Source organism: Aegilops tauschii, chromosome 5 (assembly GCF_002575655.3).
Source record: "Aegilops tauschii subsp. strangulata cultivar AL8/78 chromosome 5, Aet v6.0, whole genome shotgun sequence".
NCBI lineage: Eukaryota > Viridiplantae > Streptophyta > Magnoliopsida > Poales > Poaceae > Aegilops > Aegilops tauschii.
This window is the reverse complement of record NC_053039.3, coordinates 165,147,209-165,172,481: the sequence shown is the minus strand read 5'-3', so window position 1 is coordinate 165,172,481 and position 25,273 is coordinate 165,147,209. Positions and strand designations below refer to the sequence as shown.

General features: G+C 45.2%; 1 protein-coding gene across 2 annotated transcripts; it reads right to left on the bottom strand.

Annotated features, from left to right (window-relative positions):
• Positions 1 to 10,970: 10,970 nt before the first annotated feature.
• On the bottom strand, positions 10,971 to 24,986 carry LOC109775192 (protein FLX-like 3). 2 transcript variants are annotated; one of them, XM_020333943.4, is made up of 6 exons: positions 24,743 to 24,986; positions 23,908 to 24,602; positions 23,655 to 23,800; positions 17,706 to 17,785; positions 17,499 to 17,621; positions 10,971 to 12,427 (listed from the first exon to the last, which is right to left on the bottom strand). In XM_020333943.4, exons 2-5 carry the CDS (start codon positions 24,576 to 24,578, stop codon positions 17,541 to 17,543), a joined length of 978 nt encoding a protein of 325 aa, XP_020189532.1. In that variant the 5' UTR covers positions 24,579 to 24,602; positions 24,743 to 24,986; the 3' UTR covers positions 10,971 to 12,427; positions 17,499 to 17,540. The 2 variants fall into 2 exon arrangements, with proteins under 2 accessions (XP_020189532.1, XP_020189531.1); XM_020333942.3 differs by lacking the exon at positions 10,971 to 12,427 and having other exon boundaries at positions 17,301 to 17,621.
• Positions 24,987 to 25,273: the final 287 nt, after the last annotated feature.

The window sequence follows — 25,273 nt, the reverse complement described above, 5'->3', positions numbered from 1 at the left end:
GTTACTATGTGTCTTTTCCTGATGATCAGTAGTGGAGCCCAGTTGGGACGATCGGGGATCTAGCATTTGGGGTTATCTTATTTTCTTCTGGATTTTGACCGTAGTCGGTCTATATGTGTGTATTTTGGATGATGTATGAATTATATTTATGTATTGTGTGAAGTGGCGATTGTAAGCCAACTCTTTATCCCATTCTTGTTCATTACATGGGATTGTGTGAAGATGACCCTTCTTGCGACAAAACCACTATGCGGTTATGCCTCTAAGTCGTGCCTCGACACGTGGGAGATATAGCCGCATCGTGGGTGTTACACGGGGTGTCCAGGGCACCTCCTTCTTCACTCTTGTCGCCCCCTTCCTCCTTCTTCTCATCCGTAGGTGCTCGGGTCTTCGTGCTAGCTTCTTCATGGACTTCTTCTTGGTACCTAAGAATGCACAACAATTCCGTTTGAGGTAGAAGCCGATTCTCATGTGAATTCGAATGGAGTTTGAAGAGGAAGGAGTCAACCTCGGTTTCGGTGGCACGTGCGTGTGCTCTTGTCATCGGTCTTCTCCGTCCTTGCGGTGGTGGTGTGACGTCCATGGTGATGGTCGAGGGATGCTACGCATCATCTCCCCCCCCCTCCCTTGCGAGAGATCCGTCCACGGATCGTGATCTTCATCACCATGGTAAAGAGAGGGCGTCGCCATGTAGAAGTGGACAACCACCAAGCACTTATCATTTTGAAGCTCGAAATGGGCACTCTCCAATGTCGTACCATCTTGTGATTCCTTCAAAAGGAGCAAGTATAACAAACACTTGGAGAAACAAATGTGGCTAGCGTTAGTGCCAAACCAAGCATTCACGAGGTGATTCACCAAACAAGTGTGGTCATCAAGCATAATATATGGTGTGACAAGGGATTGTCACATGTCATGTAAGCGCATAAATGTAGCAAAATCAAGGATATCATGGAAACAAGCATGTAAATGTGAGGTAGAGATGCAAATATGTGTGCCAAGAGAATAAGCATCGACCTCAATGTCATAGCAAGCATGCATAAGACTCTCAATGAACGGTCTATGGTAGGCATAAGAGTCGTTCACAACACCAAATGAAATGCAAGTCTAAACACATGGGGCAAGTGCAAGATAATCCAAGCATAATGTGCATATGGTGTGGTGAAGAAAGTGAGGCACTCAGCACAAATGATATAGCAATATTGCAACATGTGCGAGGCAATCAAGTCAAGCAAGTGACACGCAATGGGACATGGCATATGTGAAGTAATGACATTGTTGCAACCAAACATATGATAGGAGCAACTAATCCAAGAATTGGATGCAACAAGAGAAAGCATAGAAATCAAGTCGTGCAAACTAGTGGAGCGAAGATGCAACACACTAGAGGAAATCATGGCAATCATGTCATGTGAGTAAATAATAGATATAGGAAGTGCACATGACATATCGCGAGCACGAGCACAAAGCAAGATCATAGTATCATCATAGGAATGTGGCATAAATGGAACATGGCAATAACAAGCAATATCTCCACCAAGCTTGCAAATACACATACAAGTAGTAGCATCAATCATCATGTGTAATGCAAAGCATGGGTCACAAATGCATGGCAAATGTAAAGAAATGAGCATATCATGCAAAGTGAACATGGCACATGTAGAAGAAATGCGTGAAGACTTTGCGCGAAGAGAGCGGTGGTAAGAACAATCCACGGTGTCCCAAATCATCATTGCTCTCTAGAGCTCGTTTCGTCAACTCATGGGATTGCGAGGTTGACGAGGTAGAATGTGTACCTACACAAAAGAGACACAAACCAAAGAAATTGTGCACTTGGTAAATGTACGCATCATCCATCATGATGTGTATGTGCATGCGTGAGTTAGCACAAGATAAGCATCGCTCAAAGAAATTTGATGCATGGTATAAGAACATGTCATCCATCATGAAAAAATAGTTGTTATGTATGGCACGATGGGGACACAAATTGAGAATGCAAGTATATGGCATATCACTAGCATGTTTATTCATGGGGAGCATATGGTGCACACAAGTATTGGGATCATGCAATGGATAGGATGAATCAAAATCTCCTAAAATGTATGAGGAAACTATGGGGGTCTCCTCATGAGCATTCGTGGAAACATCACATTGAGAATATTGACAACATCCAAAACAATGCATATCCGAAGCTAGGTTCTCATGGCATGGCATATGAGATAAATGATGCAAAGGGAGCATATCAATATCATCACAAGAAAAACAAATGCCAATAACCATGGGCTTGTCATCTATGCCATTGTGCAAATTGGGTTTATGTTGACGGCATATGCATAGTCACTACGATGAGATTGTAAATATGACATATTGTTGATCTCATGCATAGCATATGACAAGTCAAGCGGATTGTCAAACATGATGTGACCGAGAGAATTATCACAAGAAATCCTATGCAACACGGCATCACGACTAATAGACGCCACATGGCAATCAACAAACTCATCATAAATGGGTAAATCATCGCATGGGGAAGTCACACTAGCATGAAGCATGGTAATAGGTGGATCAACATCATCCAAGCAATCAATGTCGAGAATGTCCACTAGTGGGACTAGAGCATCACCTTCACCTATAATACCTTGTTCATTCCACTCAAGTGGTGTAGGTGAGGTGGCAAAGACCAAATGGTGGTCATCATCTTCATCTTGATGGAACAATGTGGGGGTGCATCATATTCCAACATGGACATCGTCTTGTCCAAAGGGAGGACACGGTCGTCGAGGATCGGCGCGTCATCATAAATGGGACCTAGCACCAAATGAGAAGACATAATAGAGGTAGAGGTTAAGTTGTTAGAAATCGAAATGGCCTCACATGCCCTATCAACTATCACACTCTCTATGTGGTCGTTCACTCACTCCCTCAAAATAGGTGCACTCAATGTCACATATGGTGGAGTCACTCATCTCACTCAAGTGATGGGGGTTGTGGCTCTCCTCACATGGGAATTTTGGCAACTCATCATATATGGGGCTAGTGGTGAAGTCACTCGCACTCTCAATACGGTGGCACAAGTCACTCAAGTCATCATACGTCGTCGTGGTCGAAGGAAAAATTCTGTGCTCAACCGTCTCGTAGTCGTCGCCATGGATGAAGGCCGAAGATGGCACATCATCACTCTCGTCTTGGATGAAGGCCGAAGATGGCACATCGTCAATCTCGTTGTGGATAAAGGCCGAAGATGGCACAACATCACCCTCGTTGTGGATGAAGGCCGAAGATGGCACATCATCACTCGTCTCCATGACCGAAGGGAAAATCCCATGCTCGATCATCTTCCTTGAGGGGCTTCCGAAGATGGGAGTGTCACCCTCGCTTGTACGTGGTCGCCTTGGACTTGATGATCTCGATGTAGTTGTACTCGTGGGAAGTAGACGAAGATGTCGTACGTCCAAAGGCGAAGATGCCGAAGTAGTCGTGGTAGTCGGAGCTTCCTCTTGGTGGTGCTTGTCTCGTGGTCTTCTCTTTGCTCATGAAGCTTATCCTTGGCATGAAGTAGAGCATGTTCGGACTTGTAGGTTTGCGTGTGTCGAGCATCTTCAGCTTGATGGTGTTGTAGTGCTTGAGCTCGATGGCGTTCCGAAGATTTGCTACTCGAGCGTCGCCGCCTTGAAGATGACGAAGGGGAAGAAGACTTGTAGTTGGCCAACATGTCTCGTACTTGATCCATTTGTTCGTTCAACTTGGTGTCGATGTAGTCCCTTTTCCTTGCTTCATTTTGGCGAATGTCGAAGGCGAGTCGCTCAATGCCTTGCATTGCTTGTTGTAGTCCGAAGATGGACATTTTGTTGATGTTGTTGTTCGCGCCGTCGTTGTCGTGGAAGAACAGAGATGAAATGCCTTATCTATCCATCACAAGACTCGAGCAAATGTGAGTGGAAGAAAGGAAAGAACTAGACCAAATGTACCTTTCCAATGTTGAAGATGGATCAATGATCACTCAATAATGTATCAAGGAAATAGCACAATTGGTACCGGATCTTGTCAATTCTCACACCTACACAAGTAAGGCTTATGGTGGAGCTCGGCGAGGATAGTGGCACAAAAATTTGATGCAAAATATTAGCAAGAGTCAATAATGTTGGAAAAGATTCACAAATTCGCAAGTGAAACAAGTAGACCAATAGCAATGGGTGGCACACGGAAACACACACACGGATAGATAAATGGGGTCGTGCAACCAAGGAATGAGCACAAAATGTGGAATCCACGGAAAATGCTCGTGTTGCACAACTCTAGAGAGACGCTAGCACGATTGCTCAATAGGCGGATACGACACTTGTGCACAACCTAGAAGATGCAAAATGTATCAACTTTCTATCCCAAGTATGCTATAGATGTATGATGTTCCGTTGTTTCGCACACGATGATCCAAGATGATCAATATGGTAGAATGGTATGCAATGTGGCGGTGTTATGGCTCTTGCTTACAAGCTTCTTTGCTCTCTTTTTGCTTAAAAGCTTATTCTATTTTTTTGTATGGCCACTTATGCGAAATGCACAGACCAAGATAGCTATTGTGTATATGCGGGAACAATCTTGTGACACAAGGGATGATATGATGATACCAAGATGATACCAATATGATATGGTATGTATGCAATGGAAGGTACGGATCACTAATGTGCACAAGTAACGTTGCCGGCAATACTCAAAGACTAGTCTCGATAGGCAAGTGACGCAAAATGGGCTAAGGGGTTAACAATGCAATGGCAAGAATGAATGTACAATGGGATACCACGATACCAAGATGATATAGAGGTTACCGTTCTTGCTTACGGTTAGCGTGTCAAAATGGTGAAGGTGGTCGATGATGATTCCTTGACGAAGTTGAGTGGCGGTGTTGTCGATGTCGAACTGTTCCTAGTTAGCCGAAACACCCTAGGAAACAGAAAAACCACAAACTCAAAATCTCAAAGGAAAATGTCAAATGGTGGTAGTAGAATGTGTTGGTGGTTCAGGAAGTTAGCAATGCGGAAGTGGTGGTGGTGGTTGATGAAGAAGCAACCGTCCCTAAGTAGCCAAAACACCTTAGGAGACTCAAGTCACCACTCAAACAATCACAAATGCTAAATGGAGCAAAATGGGTTAGGTTGAGGAAAGCTATGGTGGTTTGCGGATGATATGGTGGATGGCCTAAGTAAAGATGCGAAAATGCCAAAAAAATGGAGTCAAATGATGTTGGAACCTATCTAGATGGATGGGGGATGTCAATAGCTACTCAACGAGCTAAAGAAGGTCAAAATCAGACTTCGGGGGGTGAAAGTTATGGTCGAAACGGTTTTTGTTGGTGAGCTGAAACTGGGAGTTGCGGGTGCCCGGGGGTCGGAGGTGCGGGCACCCAGGGTGGTCAGCGGGGTTGGGCAGAAAAAGTGGCCCGGGGGTAAGTGGTGCGGGCACCCGGGGTGGTCAGCGGGGTTGGGCGGAACTTGCTCGGGGGGTCCAGGTGCCCGGGGTTTGAGGTCCGGGCGCCCGGGGGTCACGGATTTGGGCGGAAATTTGTGGGAAAATGGAAGAAATTGATGGATTTCTGGTGGGGAAAGGTGGAGATGGATGGGGAAGGCTAGATCCACTTGAAACCAAGCAAATCCATGGATCAAATCCAACAAAACATCATCAAACCAACAAATCACAACAACAAAAATTGGGGCTATCTTTGGTGGGGAATTTTCCAAATTGAGGAAGAACACAACAAAATTAGGCTAGAGAACAAGAAGGGGGGCTCCAATTTTGTGATAAACCATGGCTCATGATACCAAGATGTTGTAGGGTGGAACCCTAGATGGAGATCTTTCACGAATTGGAGGGAAAATCCCCAAGAACAAGAAGAACACAAAGGGGGAAACAAGAGGAACACTCAAATTGACTTGATCCAATCACACATGTGCCAGATCCAATTACACAAAGACGGATACAAAGGTCCAAATCCAACACAAGAAGATACAAGAGATAACTAGTTCATCCCAATCCTATGAGGAGAGAGGTCTTGATGATCCTATGATGGAGATCCTTCCCTAGATGGGGGCTTGAATCTACTAGGGATCTTCTCCATAGGAGGTCTTGATCTCCATGGGAGAGGTCTCTCTCTCTCTCAAGAGGAGGTACAAGGAGCAAAGCTCACTAAATCATGTCATATACTTTGCTATCCTCTCAAATGAGCTAGGTGGGGGGTACTTATAGTCTAGGGGCGAAATAAGAGGGGGAGAGGATTACAAGGGCAAAAGCCCCAACTTGCACGCAGGCATTCGCGGAGTGGTCCGGGCACCCGGGACAAAGGGGTCCAGACACCCGGACCGGTCAGGGACCAACACACCGGTTCGGCCGGGCACCCGGGGGCGGAGGGGCTGGGCACCTGGCCTGTACAGGGGCGCGGCTGTAGGTTGGCCGGGCACCCGGGGGTCCCAAGCCCGGGCACCCAGGGTGGCGCCGTGCGGGTGGGACAAGGACCCGAGCACCCGGGGCTCCGTGGCCGGGCACCCGGAGGGTGGCTGGGCGCAGGAGGCCGGGCACCCGGGGGCCAAGGCCGGGCACCCAGGGTGGTGCGGGCACCCGGGCCCTCCATGGTCGGGCACCCGGGGCCGGCTGGGAGCGGCGCCAGGGGGCGGGCCTTCGGGGCCAAAGTGCCCGGGCACCCGGGGTGTCCAGGGCACCTCCTTATTCACTCTTGTCGCCCCCTTCCTCCTTCTTCTCGTCCGTAGGTGCTCGGGTCTTCGTGATAGCTTCTTCATGGACTTCTTCTTGGTACCTAAGAATGCACAACAATTCCGTTTGAGGTAGAACCCGATTCTCGTGTGAATTCGAATGGAGTTTGAAGAGGAAGGAGTCAACCTCGGTTTCGGTGGCACGTGCGTGTGCTCTTGTCATCGGTCTTCTCCGTCCTTGCGGTGGTGGTGTGACGTCCATGGTGATGGTCGAGGGATGCTCCACATCACTTCTCCACTTAGGCCGGCCCATATGGGGGGCGCACCAGCCCCTTGTGGCTGGTGTGTTTCCCCTCTTGGCCCATAAGGCCCATATCTTTTGTCGGGGGTGCCTGGAACCCCTTCCAGTGACCCGATATGTACCCGGTACCCTCCGGAACATTTCCGGTGTCCGAATACCATCGTCCTATATATCAATCTTTACCTCTCGACCATTTGGAGACTCCTCATCATGTCCGTGATCTCATTCGGGACTCCGAACAACATTCGGTCACCAAATCACATAACTCATATAATACTAAATCATCATCGAACGTTAAGCGCCCTACGGGTTCGAGAACTATGTAGACATGACCGAGACACCTCTCCGGTCAATAACCAATAGCGGAACCTGGATGCTCATATTGGTTCCTACATATTCTACGAAGATCTTTATCGGTCGAACCGTTATGACAACATACGTTATTCCCTTTGTCATCGGTATGTTACTTGCCCGAGATTCGATCATCGGTATCTACATACCTAGTTCAATCTCGTTACCGGCAAGTCTCTTTACTCGTTCCGTAATACATCATCTTGTAACTAACTCATTAGTCACTTTGCTTGCAAGGCTTCTTATGATGTGCATTACCGAGAGGGCCCAGAGATACCTCTCCGATACTCGGAGTGACAAATCCTAATCTCGATCAATGCCAACCCAACAAACACCTTCGAAGATACCTGTAGAGCATCTTTATAATCACCCAGTTACGTTGTGACGTTTGATAGCACACAAGGTATTCCTCCGGTATCCGGGAGTTGCATAATCTCATAGTCAAAGGAATATTTATTTCACATGAAGAAAGCAATAGCAATAAAACTGAACGATCAATATGCTAAGCTAACGGATGGGTCTTGTCCATCACATTATTCTCCTAATGATGTGATCATGTTCATCAAATGACAACACATGTCTATGGTTAGGAAACTTAATCATCTTTGATTAACGAGCTAGCCTAGTAGAGGCTTACTAGGGACACGGTGTTTTCTCTATGTATCCACACATGTATCAAGTTTCCGGTTAATACAATTCTAGCATGAATAATAAACATTCATCATGATATAAGGGAATATAAAATAACAACTTTATTATTGCCTCTAGGGCATATTTCCTTCAACCCCCCCCCCTTCCCCGCGCAGTCGTACCGGTAGCGTTGCAAACAACAGGAGCGTCGCGAACGGTCAGACTGGAGAGAATAGCAGCCGACGGGCTGACATCCCCCCGCAGTCATGGTGGGAGCGTCGTGGACGGTGTCACGTTGCTGACGCATTGACTATAGAGGAAGCCAACGAGTTGCTCAAGCGGATGATAACCCTTTGTGTCGATGTCGAGGTAGCCGAGAGCGTAGAGTGGTGTAGCCGTGGACGAGGTAGCCGTGCGAAGAACGCCTTGGTCGATGTCGAGTTGGGGTAGCCGGTGTCAAGGGAGTCGCCATGGAGCTGCGGGCGCAAGGAGGCGCCAAGTTATTCATGGGCGTAGCGGTTTTGAAGTACTGGTGCGCCGGGAAGAAGACGGTGTTGACGAGGCGTCGCGCCGGGTTTGCCAAACCCGGTGACACGTCGTAGACGAACGCACGCGTCGGTGTTGCCAGCATCGGGCATGCGTAGATGGAAGAAGACGAAGTTGGCGAAGCGCCGCACCAGGCTTGCCAGGCCCGGGGACACGTCATGGACGAAGGCACACATCGGTGTTGCTAGCACCGAGCATGCGTAGACAGGGACCTGCACGAGCTGTACGCCATGTCGGAGAAGTCGGAGAGGCCAGCAGAGAAGAACTCGACGACGGTTGCGGCGTCCATCGACGCGGGGCCGATGTCACCAACGGTGGTCGGAGTGGATGAAATGGTCGGGGTAGATGACGACGACGCTGGCGATGGGCTGGTGCTTGGACAAAGCTGAAGGGGGTGGACGGGCGGCGGCGGCTAGGTTAGTAGTGCGGCGGCGGTGCTCGAAGTAGACGAGGAACCCAACTGCGGGATGAAGACCGGCGCGGACAATGGCGTTCCCACGCCAAGGCCGGCGGCACGGCGCATACCACGAGAGGTTGACGCGCGGGGACGGCGGTGGACCGCGGGCCGCGTCGCTATAGCCCGAAGGGGCGGCGGGCAGGTCGGGGCAACGGCGAAAGACCTCGGGGCGGTTGCTGGGACTGCGGGCCGCGGCGCTACGGCTCGAAGGGGCGGTGCAGCGGCTGAGCGTGGTACAGTGCAACCGCGGGGACGGCCTCGAGGCGGCGGCAGGGACCGCGTATCGCGGCACTACGGCCCGAAGGGGCGACGCAGGGGCGACGCGCAAGTCGATGTAGCCGCTACGAGAACCACGGGGCGGCAGGGACCGCGTATCGCGGCACTACGGCCCGAAGGGGCGACGCAAGGGCGACACGCAAGTCGATGTAGCTGCATATAATGTAATTATTTTTCATGTTAAATGTTAAAGTGGAACAATTAGTAATGTGATTCTGTTGTTGTGTTCTGTATTAGCTACCAATAAGGACAAGCTGATGGTGAGATTTGTTGTTGAAATTGTATTCAGTTCCAAGGATAGCATAATAACAAATGTAAGATATTGACCACATTATCGCTAGAGGATACGAGACAACATCACAACATGCAAAAAAAGTGCTCACATTAGTTCTTATGCTTTTAAGATTTGGCTGCTGTAGAAGTTATATTCTGTCATGCAGACAAATTTTTATTTTCTTAGATGAAAATAAGATTGGCAATATATATATTCTGCTGGACGGCCATCCTTCTGGCAGCATTTTAGAAATATAAATATGTTCAGTTGTTACCTTATCAAGTTAACCCCTTGTAAGTATAAATTGTGGAGGATAGCTCATTGTTCAATGTTCGAAAGATAGGTATTAGAAATCCTATAGTTAGGCTCAACCTGAACAATAATATATCTAGCATTAGTAAAAAAAGTGATACAAATTTATTTGAATTCATATTTTCTAGATTTTTTTCGGATGTTTGATGAAATATCTTAACTTATTCATAAACCTGCCTTCGATGTTAGGCTCAATTATTCCTAAATTTGGTGTTGACTATCCTACGATTTCGTGTTGACTACCCCACAAGACAATTTCTCGACCCAGCCAACAATGGTTCATAGAATTTGCGCGTATCCTCCCGTTGCAACGAACGGGCACCTTTACTAGTTGTAGTAAACCTAATTTGTAAAATAGTTTTGGGCCTTCTATTTTTGTATGAAAATACTTTTATAACCTATACACATGCATGATCATTGAGAAAAATTCCAGATCAAGGGCAGGAAATATGAGAGAGTAGGATTTTCTATGATTTTAAGGCAAGCATGACGAGCAATGCAAATGAAATCCAATGAGAAGCAAATGAACAACAATTTTTTTTAAATGATCCTAATTTTCAACCATCCAAACTCAAGAAAATAGTTATACATATCTATCCAAACTCAAGCAAATAGTCCTACAAGTCTCAGGATGTTACACGGGCGCCCACGGTTTTCTAGGCCACGCGCATGTACAATGCGGGAGCAGGCGAATGTATGGGCAGCCAGCTTAAATGCGGTAGGAAGACGTCCCATCCCCCAATGTGGTAGCATCGCTCGAGTCAGCATCAGCGTGGATAGCGAGTAAGCGGACGTGATGCTCTCAGCCGGCATGCCCGGAAAGCTACAGAGCAGCGATGGCATGGGTGGGAGAGGGTTTTGGATGGGCAGGGTGGTCAGTTCTATGTGGCGACCGTACGGTCGCCAGACATGTGGGGCACAGCGTTGGATGGCAAAAACATTCAAACGCGTCGCGCATTGGATGGCAATAAACATTCGGATGTGTTGGTCCAGACATTTCCGGGCGATGTTGGAGATGTCCTAAACACCTATATTTAATACCAACGTTAACTCTTTTTGCAAGGAAAGTACCATCGTTATCTACGTATGTTAATGCCGGTGAGCAAATCTATGACCCTGCAATTTCCACAAAGCATAAGGCAACACAATTTCTTTCAACTGTGCTAATACCGGTGGAATGGGACTTTGATCCACGTCAACTTTCATGTTGACTCCGGTATACAGGCAGTTGTCCCTTGCTCGTAAGACTACCCAAAGTGGGGGGTAACTTAGACTTGCTAACATATGGGTAGTCAAATATAGCAAAAGTTGTGCCGCAATTGTTGAGTAGACTTGAGGATGTTGAGGATGGATTCAGTCCAGGGCAGTGAATATACAGACCTGATTAGTGGTATGCCTCCTAAAGCCAAACATCGGAAGCATACTGTTTCAACGAGGTAAGGCATGGAGCACAAGGGCATCCGTTTTTTCTCCAGGAGTTCCAAGACCAGGTTTTCTATTCATCAGACAACATTCTAAGCTGTAATTCAGCCATGATACCATAACTTCTCTCACCATGCATAGATAGGTGGTGGAGAAAAGCTGCCAAAAAGATCAATTACATGCTTCCTCCGCTTGTCAACAACCTTCCTGGGCATCCAAGAAATATGCTCCCAATGTGCACAACGGGTGACTTGCAGGATCTTCATTTTCAGCAAAACTCTTGAGCGGCAAAATCATGCTCGTAATTTCAAACATACGTAGTTCACTACTCTGTGCGTAGGGTCCTAAAGTGTTGCACTGCCTTACCATTGAGTCCAACATTCAGATGGGCTTGTCAGTGACTTTGTTTGTGTAGGTAGGTCCTGACAGGTTGCCACTGCCTTACCAACATCATGATCATCAAAACAGCATAACGTGAGTCCTTGGGGGATTCTGACATCATGTCTTCATTGCCTCCAGCGCATGTAGGGAGCAACTTATTTTATTCCTGACATCTTAAGCATCAGACAGCTATGCTGACTTTGCACTTCACTGCTGGACAAACTGGTGACTACATCCAAATGCAGCAACTGGAAGCATCATGGCCAGGCACAGTTCAATCCACCAACAGGGGCTTCACTGATATACAATTTGTAGCAGAATCTCTTTTCAACTTCCCTGTGGAGAAAGGAAATTATCACGACAGTGACACAGAACAGGGGCTTCCAGACAACCAGAAACTTCTATGGCACAAGTTCACTCTTCCCCACTCTCTTCCCCCAAAACCACAACAAAACTTAATGCCTGCAAATGAACCCAATCGCCCACACGCCCACATTCAAGACCTTCCAAGTGTTGCTAGGGCACTCTTGATTTCCCATATCTCCAACTGGTATGATAATCCATCTTGATCTCTTTTCAGGGATGTCTAGAAAATATGATGTTTTAGAAGAGCGCATTCCTAGATGTATCAGTTAACTGGCATAGAACCTTCGGCATCAGAAAGGCAACAGTTATCCCCATTACCATATTTATTACTGTTTTCTGGCAGTGACGGCTCCTTCACATGAACAAATACATCTTCTGTCATCAGAGGAAGGACCAACTCAGGATTCAACCTGTAAGGTAAACAACAGCAGTGTTAGACATTTGGTCCCAAACAGAATATCATCTGAAGAGTTGTACATAACAGTAAAAATAATAATTAATAAATAACACAAAATGCACAAAACAGTGAACAGAAACACAAGAACATGAATAGGAGAAAATCAGTACACTCCATGGCAATTTCAAGCTAGAATCAGTTTGTAAGGAGGGCTATATGAGGTGCCGTGGGTTTTAAAGGCAAGCAATGAGTATTTTCTCCACCGCTCCCCGTTTACTGTTCCTGTCACGGTGCCAACCTCCCGTCACCAATGGTTATAATCTACAATGCCAAACCCTGACTCATAACAGATAAAGTTGATGAAGATCATAGCCTACAATCTGTACCCTCTTGCAAATCATACATGTGCCCCACAAGTACAACTGTGGGTGGTATTACAGGAAAAGTTAATACCATTCTCAAGATATGTCTGCATTCCTTCTTATGGTTCATGAAAGTAAAATATAAGGCGAAATTCTGAAACCACAAAGCAAAATAACATTTGCCTAGAGATATGGGAATTTTTTTCCTTCTGTAGCTCATCAACTAATCTCCCCGCATCTGACATGGAAACAAACGGTAACAGTGTGTCTCTAAAACCAATGGGGTGACATTGAAAAGAAATAAACCATGAACCTTTAATTGTTTCCTACTGCACTCCTGAAGCAGTAAGCCAGTAACACTTGTTGCTCAATAAAACCCCATGGTTTGCAACATATGGTCTGTACAGTTAAATTGTTCTCGGTTTCTCTCAGAGAGATCCAGCCACATCTCATCCACCAAAGAAGTGCCAACTTCTAAGAAGTCCAAGAACCTCAAGATCAAGATGCATGTGTGCGTATAGTCCAGGAGGGGGATCTAGAATCCTTGATCATGCATGGTCTTATCAGATCCTGCTGGACTGTAGAATGGCAGAAGACGTCTTGAATACAATTCAGATCAGATTGTGACTTCAATTATCCAAATAAGCATGCCTTGTAACAATATTTAAGAAACTACTATTAGTTCGCACCTGCCAAAATGCTAATAATATGTCCTGAGTCCATAACATGTTAAAGCCACATTCAGATAAGGTTACTGTGGCAATTAATCACCATATCCAGGACTGTCCACCAGAAATTAAATAATGCTCAAGAAGTGTTCATAAAATTGCTAGGCGCTAGATGCAAGGCCAGACCGTCAGGCAGTGGTCGAGCCGATTTTGTCAGAGGTTGAGCTGTGGAAGATGACAGTGCAAAGGTGCTTCGCAGTCTCACGCTTCATATTATGCCTCCTGATGTAGGGGGTGCGTAAGAGGGAGGGCCTGTCTTCTCCCTCTTCTCCTGAGTGTCCTGGTCTGATGGAGAGGAGACAAAGAGCAAGGAGGGCCTGGGAGGGAGACAAAGAAAGGGAAGGGGAAGTTGAGGGCATCAAACTCAACAGAGACAAGGAGGCTCACCCTCAAGGTCTTCTTGCTTTCCTAGGGTTGCTTCCTCTTTAAATGGTTCAACTCAACCAGGACACTCAGGTGGTCAAAACATCCCAATGAGCCTATACCGCCCATCAGACCATCTTCCACACCACTATTTAGCTCAAACTATTCCCGTGACCTTGTCTTCCTCCAACCACAGATGTGTCGTGGCCCTTACCTCTGAGCTCCAATGAGGCCTCTACTACACCTCAACACATGTCCATACACGACTGTGCCTACCTCACACAGAACTTGGCTGACTTTTAGAAACATATTACTAACCAGGCTTCTCCAACACATGGCAATACTAACAAGACCCTATAGTAAAACTAATTGGGTTCCCCAGGGCTTATTGAATATCCAAATATAAAGATAGAAAATTAACATACTACTAGGTTAATGAAGGTGCACTGTCAAGAATAAATGTTTAATTTAAAATAATATATACAGAGACTCGGCGTAACTTCTGCCGTGGATGAAGAAACTACTTGCCTCATGTTTGGTAAGCCATCACCAGATTGCTTCGGTCATTTGAAAAGCTTCAGAATGATCTCCGCTGTTTGACCCATCCAAGAATAATCTCGACAAGCTAGCAAAGCAATCATCTCCCACAGAACACAAGAGTCCAGCCTATTAAGACTCGATATGGGCTGATGGACTTAAAAAGGGTAAAAGGGTAAATCCTTATAAATCCATATAGTCCAAGTGCCAATAAACTTCCCAACCAACTTCTGTTCAAGAGTCAAGTCTGCTTTAAGCGTTCTATGGCATCAAAGATCAAACTACCATCCATCTGATGTCATGAAGAAACAGAGGAATGCTTTCCCCTTCTCACAAACTGAGAAAGGTTTCCAGCACTAAGAGCTCATTCAGTTCACGCACCATACTCTCCAGCCAACTTCAGTAAATAAGTTGTCCCACCCCAGATTGATCTCCATAGCGGACACGCTAAAAAGTGCTCTTGTGAGCATGAGCTCACATGCACCCTTTGTTACAGTAAAATCCAGAAAAAATGATAAAATTTAAAAAAAAATGATTTTTACAACAAACGTTGATGCCTATTCACATGCGTGCAAATTTTTGTGATGGAATGACATTCATGGAGGGGTCTGGGCAAAAAAACAAAATTGATGAGCATTGATTTTGTTTTTGTTTCCCAGACCTCCGCGAATGGCATTCCATCGTGAAAATTTGTAAGCATGTGAAAAAATACATCAATGTTTTTGAAATTGTTTAATATTTTTTCGGGTTTTACTGTAGCAAAGGATGCGTGTGAGCTCGTGCTCACAAACTCTATGTGTCTGAGCACCCAAAATTACACTCTATACTTGGGATGATTAAGTCTAGCCTGTTGGGGCTAAATAGACCTAATCAGATTACCAGCTTATCTCCTACTCAAATCTGCACTGTGTTTCAAGCATCACATGGAAGAACACGTCAAACTTCTGTCTGCTGCTTTCACACAAAACTCGGAGTGCTTTCCCCTTATCACGATCTGAGCAACATTTACTGTACAAGGAGCTCAGACACAACTCTTAAGCCAACACCCATTCAAAACCAACACTGCTTTTGAGCATTAAAGTGAAGAATGCATCAAGGTTCCACATGCAAGAACACTGTTATGGACAGCCTCTTGTATCAGAGCCAATCACCGGGGCTTTCACTCCAAGGAGAATCCTCCATGTTAAAATCTGGTAAGTACTCATATCACAGACAGTGTGCTTCTTCAAATCTTTGGTTCTCTTGGGAGTTGTGTAACCATTGAAATATGTTCCAGGGAGATCAAGGGCCGTGGCCTACATCAAATATGGTTCAGACCATATGCCGCACAAGCTTTCAGGAGGTTGCCAGGCCGATGCATCTACAACTGCTTCTCCCAATTGGTATCAGAAGGTAATCTTTATCTTCTACAACAAGTGCTTTCCTTAGTCAAAAAAACACTGTAGTGTGGTCACTAGTCAGAAAAAACACGGCGGTCCTTTCATGTTCTCCACCTGAGCAAAATCTTTCAAATCTAAGAGCTCATAAAGTTCAGGCACGGTACTCTGAATTACATCCATGATCCATTAGATGTTACTAGATCAGTCCAATTGTACTAAACTGAACTGCTGATTGATGTCTGGAAGCTGGAGATACCAATGGGTCTAATACAGAAGATGACCAACTTAACAGCTAGCACATCAGCCAAATAGAGAGCTAACCATGTGGGTAATTGGCAAACAATAGTAATCATGTCCCAGCCTCACTCATACAGCATCAATCCAGGAAAAAAATGGGAGAAGTGGCATGTTGATGCACACGCTACTGGTCTAATTTCACGGAGCAAGAGAGGCCATGTTACACCATCATCAGCGCAGATCCAATATTTGTCCTGTGACTAATGGTAGTCACAACTTGCTTAAAAGAGCTCCTAGATCAACCTCTTCATGTGCAAGAATTGCCGATGCTGACTTCTAATATCTAACAACTGATAACTGATAAGTCTGTGAATAGCCTCATTCTTCTCTAATATTTTGCAAGAGAACAGAGCCACCTAAGGCTTCATGCACCAGACAGACAATCCAAATATGCTAGAAAGTAACCAGCCTAATACCGTAAAAGCTTAACTAGAACTTACACAAAGGGCCAGAGCAAGAATTTTCTAATCGAGCTCACACAAGGTCTGGAAGTTTGAATTCCTCATAACGATCAAAATAAGCATCAAGACAAATACAAACTAAAAAACGGATGATGTAAACCAATTAAGATGAGACAGCTTATGCTGTTGAACAACCGTGGAGTTTAATAGCATAACTTACTACCCATAAGAAATGCAATCATTGTCCTAGATAATATATAGACTTGTCCACACTATTATGGTTTATAGTGATTTAAGGAGGTAAGGTTAGTTCTCTTACAACAAATATCACTTACTGATCCCTATCTGCTGATAACAGAATTGGATCCACTACACATTCAAATATGCAGCAGTTGACATGAATCTAGCCAAACGTATAATCACTACTTCAGACTTCCATTTTTACAGAAAATCTGCAGCAAACACCTGAATAATTTGCTAATTATAAACATTAAAACCACCTTTGCATTAAGTGACTAACATCACCAACATAGTTTAACATGAGAGAAACCTACACTTGGTTATAACCAAGAGTGAACTTTACACACATGTACTACATGCACTATCTGTATCATCTCACATCAAACTCATTAATTCATTGTGTAACCGCGTGATGGAAGTTTTTTCTGTAAAAACATACATTCAAAGTTTAGCAGTTAGACCCCCCCCCCCTGCTTCGCATTAAATTCAGAACACTTGCTCTATATGTGACACGACTAAGTCACTCTGATTTTCCAAAGTCGAAGCCACGGTAAAATAATTGCTAGTCATAGATCCATCTAACAAGGAAACCTGGATATCCTGGTAACATGCATAAATCTGGAGCCAATATGTAAATAGTAACAGGATACTGTCAGGACAAATATTATCAACTAACACAGAAAGTATAATTATTCGAAGCATAAAGAAGTCTGGAGTCTTAACACAAACAAGTAGGTAGATAAGATACTCTAAACCATGTTATATGATAATTAACACCTAGAGGTGATTCTTTCTCCCCGGAATGTAGCAGCTGGGATCTTAGCGGTACTGGAAACGGTTCTTCTCAAATGTGCCCCACGAAGATTCAGGAGGGTGCGAAGGACCTTTCTCAGAAACTCCCTGATAACAACACAGTACATTTTGAATAAAATAGAAAACAAAGAATGAAACTGTCTAAGATTATACTGTTTTAAAAGATCATACCGCATGTATATTGTATTTATCTCCATATTGAGTAGGGAAGGTCGCTTCAGGACTTCCCAGCTTCATCCCATGTGCTCCACCTTAGAGAGCAGATAGACATAGTACCATGAGAGCGAATTTTCTTTGTTCCATGAAATATAAAGTGTTAACAGCAATGCATCCAATGATGATATATTCAGGTAGTCTAGCCTAAGAGAAAATCACCATCTAGGATAACTCTGTTATGCTTATGTTTTGAAGATGATGTATGCTCTCATTGTTGACAAGGAACACTCCTGGTTTTGCTTTGTGGGTGGTATGGTATTAGAATTTATATTTTTTTATTGGTCCATTATCTTTTACTAGTAAAGGGGAATATGCCGTCGTAATGGTTCAACCTCCCCTCCCGCGCTCCCCGTACAGTAAAAATTTCAGCCCACGCGTGCATATTAACACAATACGAGCAAGAAAACCCGTAAAACCATCGCACGCACGCACGACTAGGGGGAATGGAAACTGCCGCAATCCATGCATAGACGACACACACACACACCTCATCTCCTCCCAACCCTCGCTACAGATCTCATCTCTCTCCCGGGAAAAGTTATTGCCGCCCCTGCGACAGTAGGTTTTAGCCCACCATCGCATTTGCCCTTTCGCCCCTCTGGTCGCAATCTCTATCACCAGTCAGATGCCCACGGTGACCATCATGGCCTGATGCCCTTTCGGAACCCATCTGTTGGCGGCGCTGACCCATCTTCTGGTGCTGGATGCGGCGGCCATGGCGAAGGAGAAGAATTCACCATACATCAACACCACCGCCGGCCTGCAGGGGACCCATTGACCGCTGTCGTGGCCTTCAGGTCGGCCACGGAGAAGTCCTCGAAAGGTGGCGGGTCCAAGTGGATGCACAGCGCTGCGGCGAGCGCCATCGTGAGCAACATCACTTCAATCATCATGAAGTGAACCAATGGGATCGAGCGGAAGTATGCACAGAACAAGACACAGTACTCGTGCTCTCCACTTTATAAGGATGGGTTAATTTTGGCGGTGGACAGTGGTAATGCGGGGAAGCTTCCAGTTTGGAGCTTGTTGGTGATTCTCTAGTAGCCTTGCTGGTTCTGAATCCAAAGTGCACAATGGTCCCAAAGAGTTTGACTCTTTGAATCAGAGGAAAACAAGGCTGGTTGCATGTGGTAATATTTTCTTAACCCGTGAGAAAAAGCAAGGATTTCACATACGATGTACGCTTGACCTCTCCATATTGGATATTTCTACCACGTTTGTCACTGCAATTTGATTTTTCTTTCTTCCGTAGCAACGCATTGTACTCATAGTTAAAAAAGGCGCGCCTAAGCAAGCGCTTAAGTGCGCCTAGGCTCTAGGCGATAGCAAAACGCCTAGTGCATAGCTGCGCTTAATCTACGCCTAATTGCGCATAAGCATGCGCTTTGATCAGAAAAGCGCAAGGCGGCGGCAAGACGCACAATTAACGCCTAGCACTTTTTTGAACTATGATTGTACTTACATCTATAGAAGAACACTCGGATATATATTGCTACAGCCTACAGGTTAAACTATGATGGTGAAAAAAGATTAGCTACATCAAATAAAGAGCTCCCTAACACACAAACCAAATGGCTGCCCTGGACTATCTTGTTTCTGTCTTACATGATGTTTTTATTTCCTGTACTAATGGAAACATGACTAAAGTTGTTGAAGGACACCGATGCATGTCTATTTCTGACCTTCATAATATGAATTAATGAATATCCTTTCTTATTGCTACCATGTGTGTTAGGACCATAGTTGTCAGTCTCCTCTCCACCGCCGCCACTTCCTTCATTTTCATTTTGCCTTTTGGCTGTTGCACACCGCTGCCAAGGCTACCCATCCGTTGCCTTTCCATGGCAAGTTCCTTTGATCCTTCGCCTCATCAATTCGTTACACATCTCTGTATCCTCCAGTGGCGGACATGGTGATGAAGAACTGCAGCAATGATGGAAGACAGATGATGGGGGGTTTGCGGAGGTACGAGTCCGACGATGTTCTCTGTATTCATCTATTATTTCTCGACATTTCCCTCAGTTCGCACTCTCTGCCTCTCTCCCCACCGGGATCGCGTCCCGGCCATCGATCCACGTTGACCCCAGAGTAGATCCCAACCTTTGATTTGGGTCGACAACCCTGGGTCGTAGAACACAGCACCGACCCGCGATCCGGAATACTAAGATTAGGACATACATGGTTAGCTGGGTGGAACGTGAGAAGAAAATAAATATGTGTGTGCACACGCAGGGCTATAGTGTATAGCTCTCATGTGGATGTATATGTTTGTTTTGAAGAATCACTACTATAGTGAGCAAGAATGAACCCAGCAAAATAAACACTCGAGGTTAAAATGAAAAGTTTACATGTTACAATAGGTTAATGGGCTTCCACTTAACCATACAGTTTGATACGAACAAACTTATTTGGTCAGCAAGAAAAAAAATAGTTCTGTCCATGTGGTTATTTCTATTTTTGATTTGGGTATACTTTTTGCTGCTAGATAGCAAAGCAAAACAGACAGTGGAATGAGCTGTTGCTCATGTTGACGCAGAGCTGGGACAACTTTTAGGATCAAAGCAGGAGAAAGAAAGGGAGGTATAGAGCAACTGGATAGATTTGGTGGCTGAATTTCATGGTAAGAAAGAATCAGTGCTTGTTCTGTTCTCATGGTGAAAATCACTTTACTTAATACAATCAGAATGTTATGGCAGATTATATACGGATGACAAACATGAATATAGAATCAGTTCTTATGGTGTTTCCTTGATTTAAGTCAAGGCACTCCATCACCCGTGTTGGATGTGTTATGCCCAATTTTGTTATTCAGTATTTGACATGCTTGATACTCGATTTCGTTTGATAGTACGAAGTTACACCGGACAATTATGTATATATATATCTCTTGTGGCGAAGTGGAATTTCCATGTTTTTGGAACACTATCTAAATTATTTGTATACACATGAATTTTCACATGCATCGTGTTGCGTTCTGCAAGGAAAGAGATACAAGTGGCATGAGGTGATCGTCGAGTGGAAGCAAGTGTAAGGTGATATTGTTGCAACGGTCATAAGCCACATACAACGCACACGTCGGGTGTGTTTGGTTGAGGAACCAAGTAGAATCTAATGTCATGGTTCCATTCCATTCTTGTGTTTGGTTGCAGTCAAATGATGGAATGGAATGGTTCTGTCTCACTGTTTGGTTGAAGGAATGGAACAAAGACAAATTTGATTCAACTCATCTCTCTTGTAGGAATGGTGAAGTTCTCATATATGCATGACATCCTTGATTTTAATATATACTCATGGCATATACCAAGAAGTCAACTACCAATACTATACAATTTTGAACAAATATGTCTAAATTTTACCTCACATCTCTCTTGAAAAGATGAAAAAATTGAAGAAAATCAAAACCAGGATGAACTACTGTTTCTTCCATCCAATGAAAAGGTTAGAAACAAAATTAATTAAAAACTCTTAGAACTAGTAGAGGTGAGGTTCTTCTGGATGAACGGCACACATTAGTCCCTAAAACCAATCCAGATCGGTGAGATGTCCAGCTCCCTCTTCCCTGCTGCTGCCCTTCATCACCGGACTTGCTTGCATGTCATCGCTACTCCTCTTCCCTGCTGCCAGCGCCGTTGATCTACTCCTGTGCTTTCTGCTGCGTTGTAGCCGCTGCTCTACTCCCGGCCAGATCGGCAACAATATCTGCGCTGCGGCGTTGCAGCTGCCCTGCTCTCTTCAGGCGTGATGAAGAACTCCGGGCGGAGGTAGTCCATGCTGGGTCATGGCTTCCTTCGCAGTCGCCGCTGCCGGAGACCATCTCGCCGCCCACCTCGCCGGTACCAGACGTCATACCTGCTTGCCCGCCGCCCCGATCCTAGTTCGCCGCCGGGGAGGGAGAGGCGGTGCCATGTGAGTCCAGCGCTAGTGGCAGATCGACAGGGGGAGAGAGGCGGGCGGCGGCGCTGAGATAAAGATGGGGATTGGGCCTTTGGGGTGAGTGAATCGAGGGGAGAGGTGAGGTGCAAGAGCGGTTCCGCGTGGTTCCTCCAAATCGGAGGTACGAGCACATTCCGCATATAGAGGGAATATGCCGTTCCCTAGAACGAGTAGGTTCTCGTTCCTCGACCCAACCAAACAAGGGAATGACCCCTGGGGACGGAACGGACCTGTTACGTTCCACCTGATGACTCAAACCAAACACACCCGTCATGAATTACAATGATATTTTAACTAATGTAACTTCATCTCAGTTTATTATTCCGTGGCCACGCACGGGCACTAAAGTAGTACAAAGTAAACGTTGAGGTAGGAAACTGCAAAAAGATCAGGCTGTAGCCAGATTAAATCTCGTTGATTCATTTCGTGAGGCTGATATGTAACATGTTGTCTTCTTAATAGTGTATAGGGGGGGCACTTCTCATTATTTTTTTAATGCATGTAAGCGAGCTACAGGATAACTGATAATATTCTGGTAACAGAAAATAACATGATTTCCATCCATACCAGCAGTAAAGAAAAAACATCCACACATGCATTTTGGACGCATACTAAGTACAAAATTCGGCATGGTTTTAACTCCTTTTAAAATTTGTATATACCCAGAAAGACTGGCAAACTCGAGAAGGGCCCAGCATATGAACTGAAGACCCTCCACGTATACTATTTAAAAACATATATTTTGTGTATGTAGTTATAATGTAAATATCACCTTGTCAGATATAAGAAGACAATTTCTATTAAAAATGAAAATGCGGGAGATCCTGCTCAAAAAAATTACCAATCATAAATCAAGACATTTCAACGCAAAATTCTCTATATATTGGGAGCCATGTCATTGTAGGGTAGTAATCGGTGGGCACAAGAAACTGCCACGTAGGGTTAGACCCCGGACAATGGGATAGGCAGTGGCTTTAATGAGCCTAAGATGGCTACAATTTTCCTAGCCTTGCCCATCGAGTTAGGCCTTTGAATTTAAATATGAGTGTCAGAGTGTGTGCCTAAATTACGAGGTAGTGAAAGTGCGAATTAAGAAATCATTAAAGTAGAAGACATTAGACAAGGTATATCATATCTCTTGTATTGCAATCTATCCCTAGTTGTAAGAGCATCTCCAACAGCGGCGGGGCGGCTGTTCGGCGATGGTCCGTCAGCAGCGGCGGCAGTCTGCACCGTGGCAGCTGAGCGGCGGCAGCAGTGGTCCAGTGGCCATTTAGCGGAGCGCTGACATCGCAGTATAGGGGATCATATTGGGAGAGGGCCAACTCGCCCTCCATTTAGGGAAAGATGGGTTGTTTTATTAGTGATCACCAATAATTTATTGGGGAAAGGGAAGCTGTTGGAGCAGAGTTTTTGGCTCAACTCCCCCAATACCAGGAAATTATTGGGGAATGGGGAGCTGTTGGAGATGCTCTAAGCAGGCAATCTATCAAGGCAAGGAAGAAAATAGGATGGCCTTTTGCCCTCCCCCTGTCTCATGTGCAACAGTACCACACTAGCGGCATCTCTGTCATCCCGAATTTCCTATGGCACCGATCACGCAAGCAGAGAAGCTCCCCCCCCCCCCCCCCCTCCTCCCCCAAGGCAGCCAACTATTTGCAATGTGTCAATCCAGAAGTTCACACTGGCACGCATAATATGTTCAGTAGTAGCATCAATGCGTTTCCAATATTAATTGACAACTAGCATCTCCAAACAAATTAAGTAATTGGCTGATGTCCTCTTTCTTAGAAACCCATGCAAAGTGCTGGCAGATAGCAGATTCCTAACTCAGGATTGCTGATAATACAGAACCCTACCATATGTGCATGTACAACTTCAAATCCAGAAAAAATATGACAGTGAAAAAGGAAAATATGTAGAATGGATAACTGAAATTTACAAACACTGTAGAAGATCCCAATAACATACCTGTGCCCCATGGTCTGCCATCAAAATTAGCTAATTCGGCCCGCATTTGTTGAATTTCTTGTGCCATCGAAATCATACTCTTCTCCATTGCTTTCCTTTGTTCCACCAACTCGAAATTCCCCTTCTGCTCCAATTCACATGCATTCCTGCAAACAATACAATTATAGAAACCAATGATACTCGAAGTTTCCAGTCCCCAAACAATTTACTGGGATAACTGAGTCAGGTCCAGCAAAAGAGATGGTGTGTGTACCTTGCATGAGTAAGTTCCAGTTGAAGGCCCTCAATCTCTGCTTTCAGCATAGGTAACTGTTGTTTATCAGATCTCTCCCTACTCAGCTCCTGCATGAGTGATGCAGCCTTTGCAGAGAGTTCTTTCCTAACAGCAAGGAGCTTCTCGATTTCACCACGAAGATGCACAACCTCATCTCTCAAAGGCTCATTTGATCTAAGTTCAGCTTCAAGCTTCCTTCTCTTGTCAACGAGCTCGCTGATATAAGCTTCCTTCTTGGCATTAATCTCTGCGATGATCATGTTAAGGTGACAGACCTCCTCCTTTCCGGCTTGCAACTCCCTGTGCAACTCCATCCGTTCCTCAGCTAGAGCATGACGATCAGCCATAAGCCTGCGGAAATCAACCTTGTGCAACTGAATTTCTTCCTCTAGGACATCCGGGTGAGAGCGAGGAGCCACCCTCATGAGCGGCCTTTCGTGAATCTCAGGGTAGGCTCTACGATCCTCAATCACACGACCTGCAGGATAGGCTCTGCGATCATCGACTACATGGATCTCATGATGGCCCCTACGATCATCAACCACTCGGATACCAGGATGATGACCCCTGCGATCCTCAGCCACACGGGCGTCAACATAGCCCCTTCCATCTTCGACAAAACGGCGCGGCAGGCGATCTCTTCCTGACATGATGATTCTAGGTAACCTGGTGGCCTGAAAGCAGCATAAGAAATGAACATCGAACCAATGTAAATCCACCTCTGTTACCAAACCAAAAGCGGATCTAGATGGAAATTTGTGGAGAATAGTTAGCTTGGGATTAAGTAATCGCTGGATGATCCAAAAGCTCCTACCTTCAGAAACCAATGTCCAAGGTTTCGGACGGGGTGAATACGGCAGGGACGTGACGAGGTGGAATGGGAACGGCGATGGTGGCGGCGACGCGCGTGAGAGGTGGGTTAGGGTTTGGGCCGTGAGGCGTCGGCAACGACGCTCGGCAGCAGCTGGCGTAGCGCGGTAGACTAGAGAAGATTTTTAATGAGCAGGGATTGGGGCTCTGGTAGGTCAGAGCAGAGATTGGTTAGGTCATGGGACCTTATTTTCGAAACTTTGTTTGTTTGTTTCTTTATAAATGCGAAACCTTGGGTCACGAGACTCGGAAGGAAGAGGGAAGGCACATGATGACTGTATGAGTTTGATGTCGTTGTTTTTATACATCTATATATATATATATATTGAGACAATCTTGCGAAAATTTTATAATGTCACAATGTTTACAGGGACGAACATCAAAGTGTCCTAACCAAACATGACGACCCATCCCTAATTTCAAAGCATGCTTCGCTAAATTGTGAGTTTTAAAGTTGGAACTCCTAAACTCATGG

What these genes read in the sequence shown, in the direction of transcription:
- LOC109775192 (XM_020333943.4), bottom strand. Translation starts at nt 24,578, where the DNA reads ATGTCAGGAAGAGATCGCCTGCCGCGCCGTTTTGTCGAAGATGGAAGG. An exon ending in TGGCAGACCATGGGGCACAG is followed by an intron (nt 17,786 to 23,654) that starts GTATGTTATTGG and finishes CTGCTCTCTAAG; the next exon opens with GTGGAGCACATGGGATGAAG. An exon ending in ATAAATACAATATACATGCG is followed by an intron (nt 17,622 to 17,705) that starts GTATGATCTTTT and finishes TGTTGTTATCAG; the next exon opens with GGAGTTTCTGAGAAAGGTCC.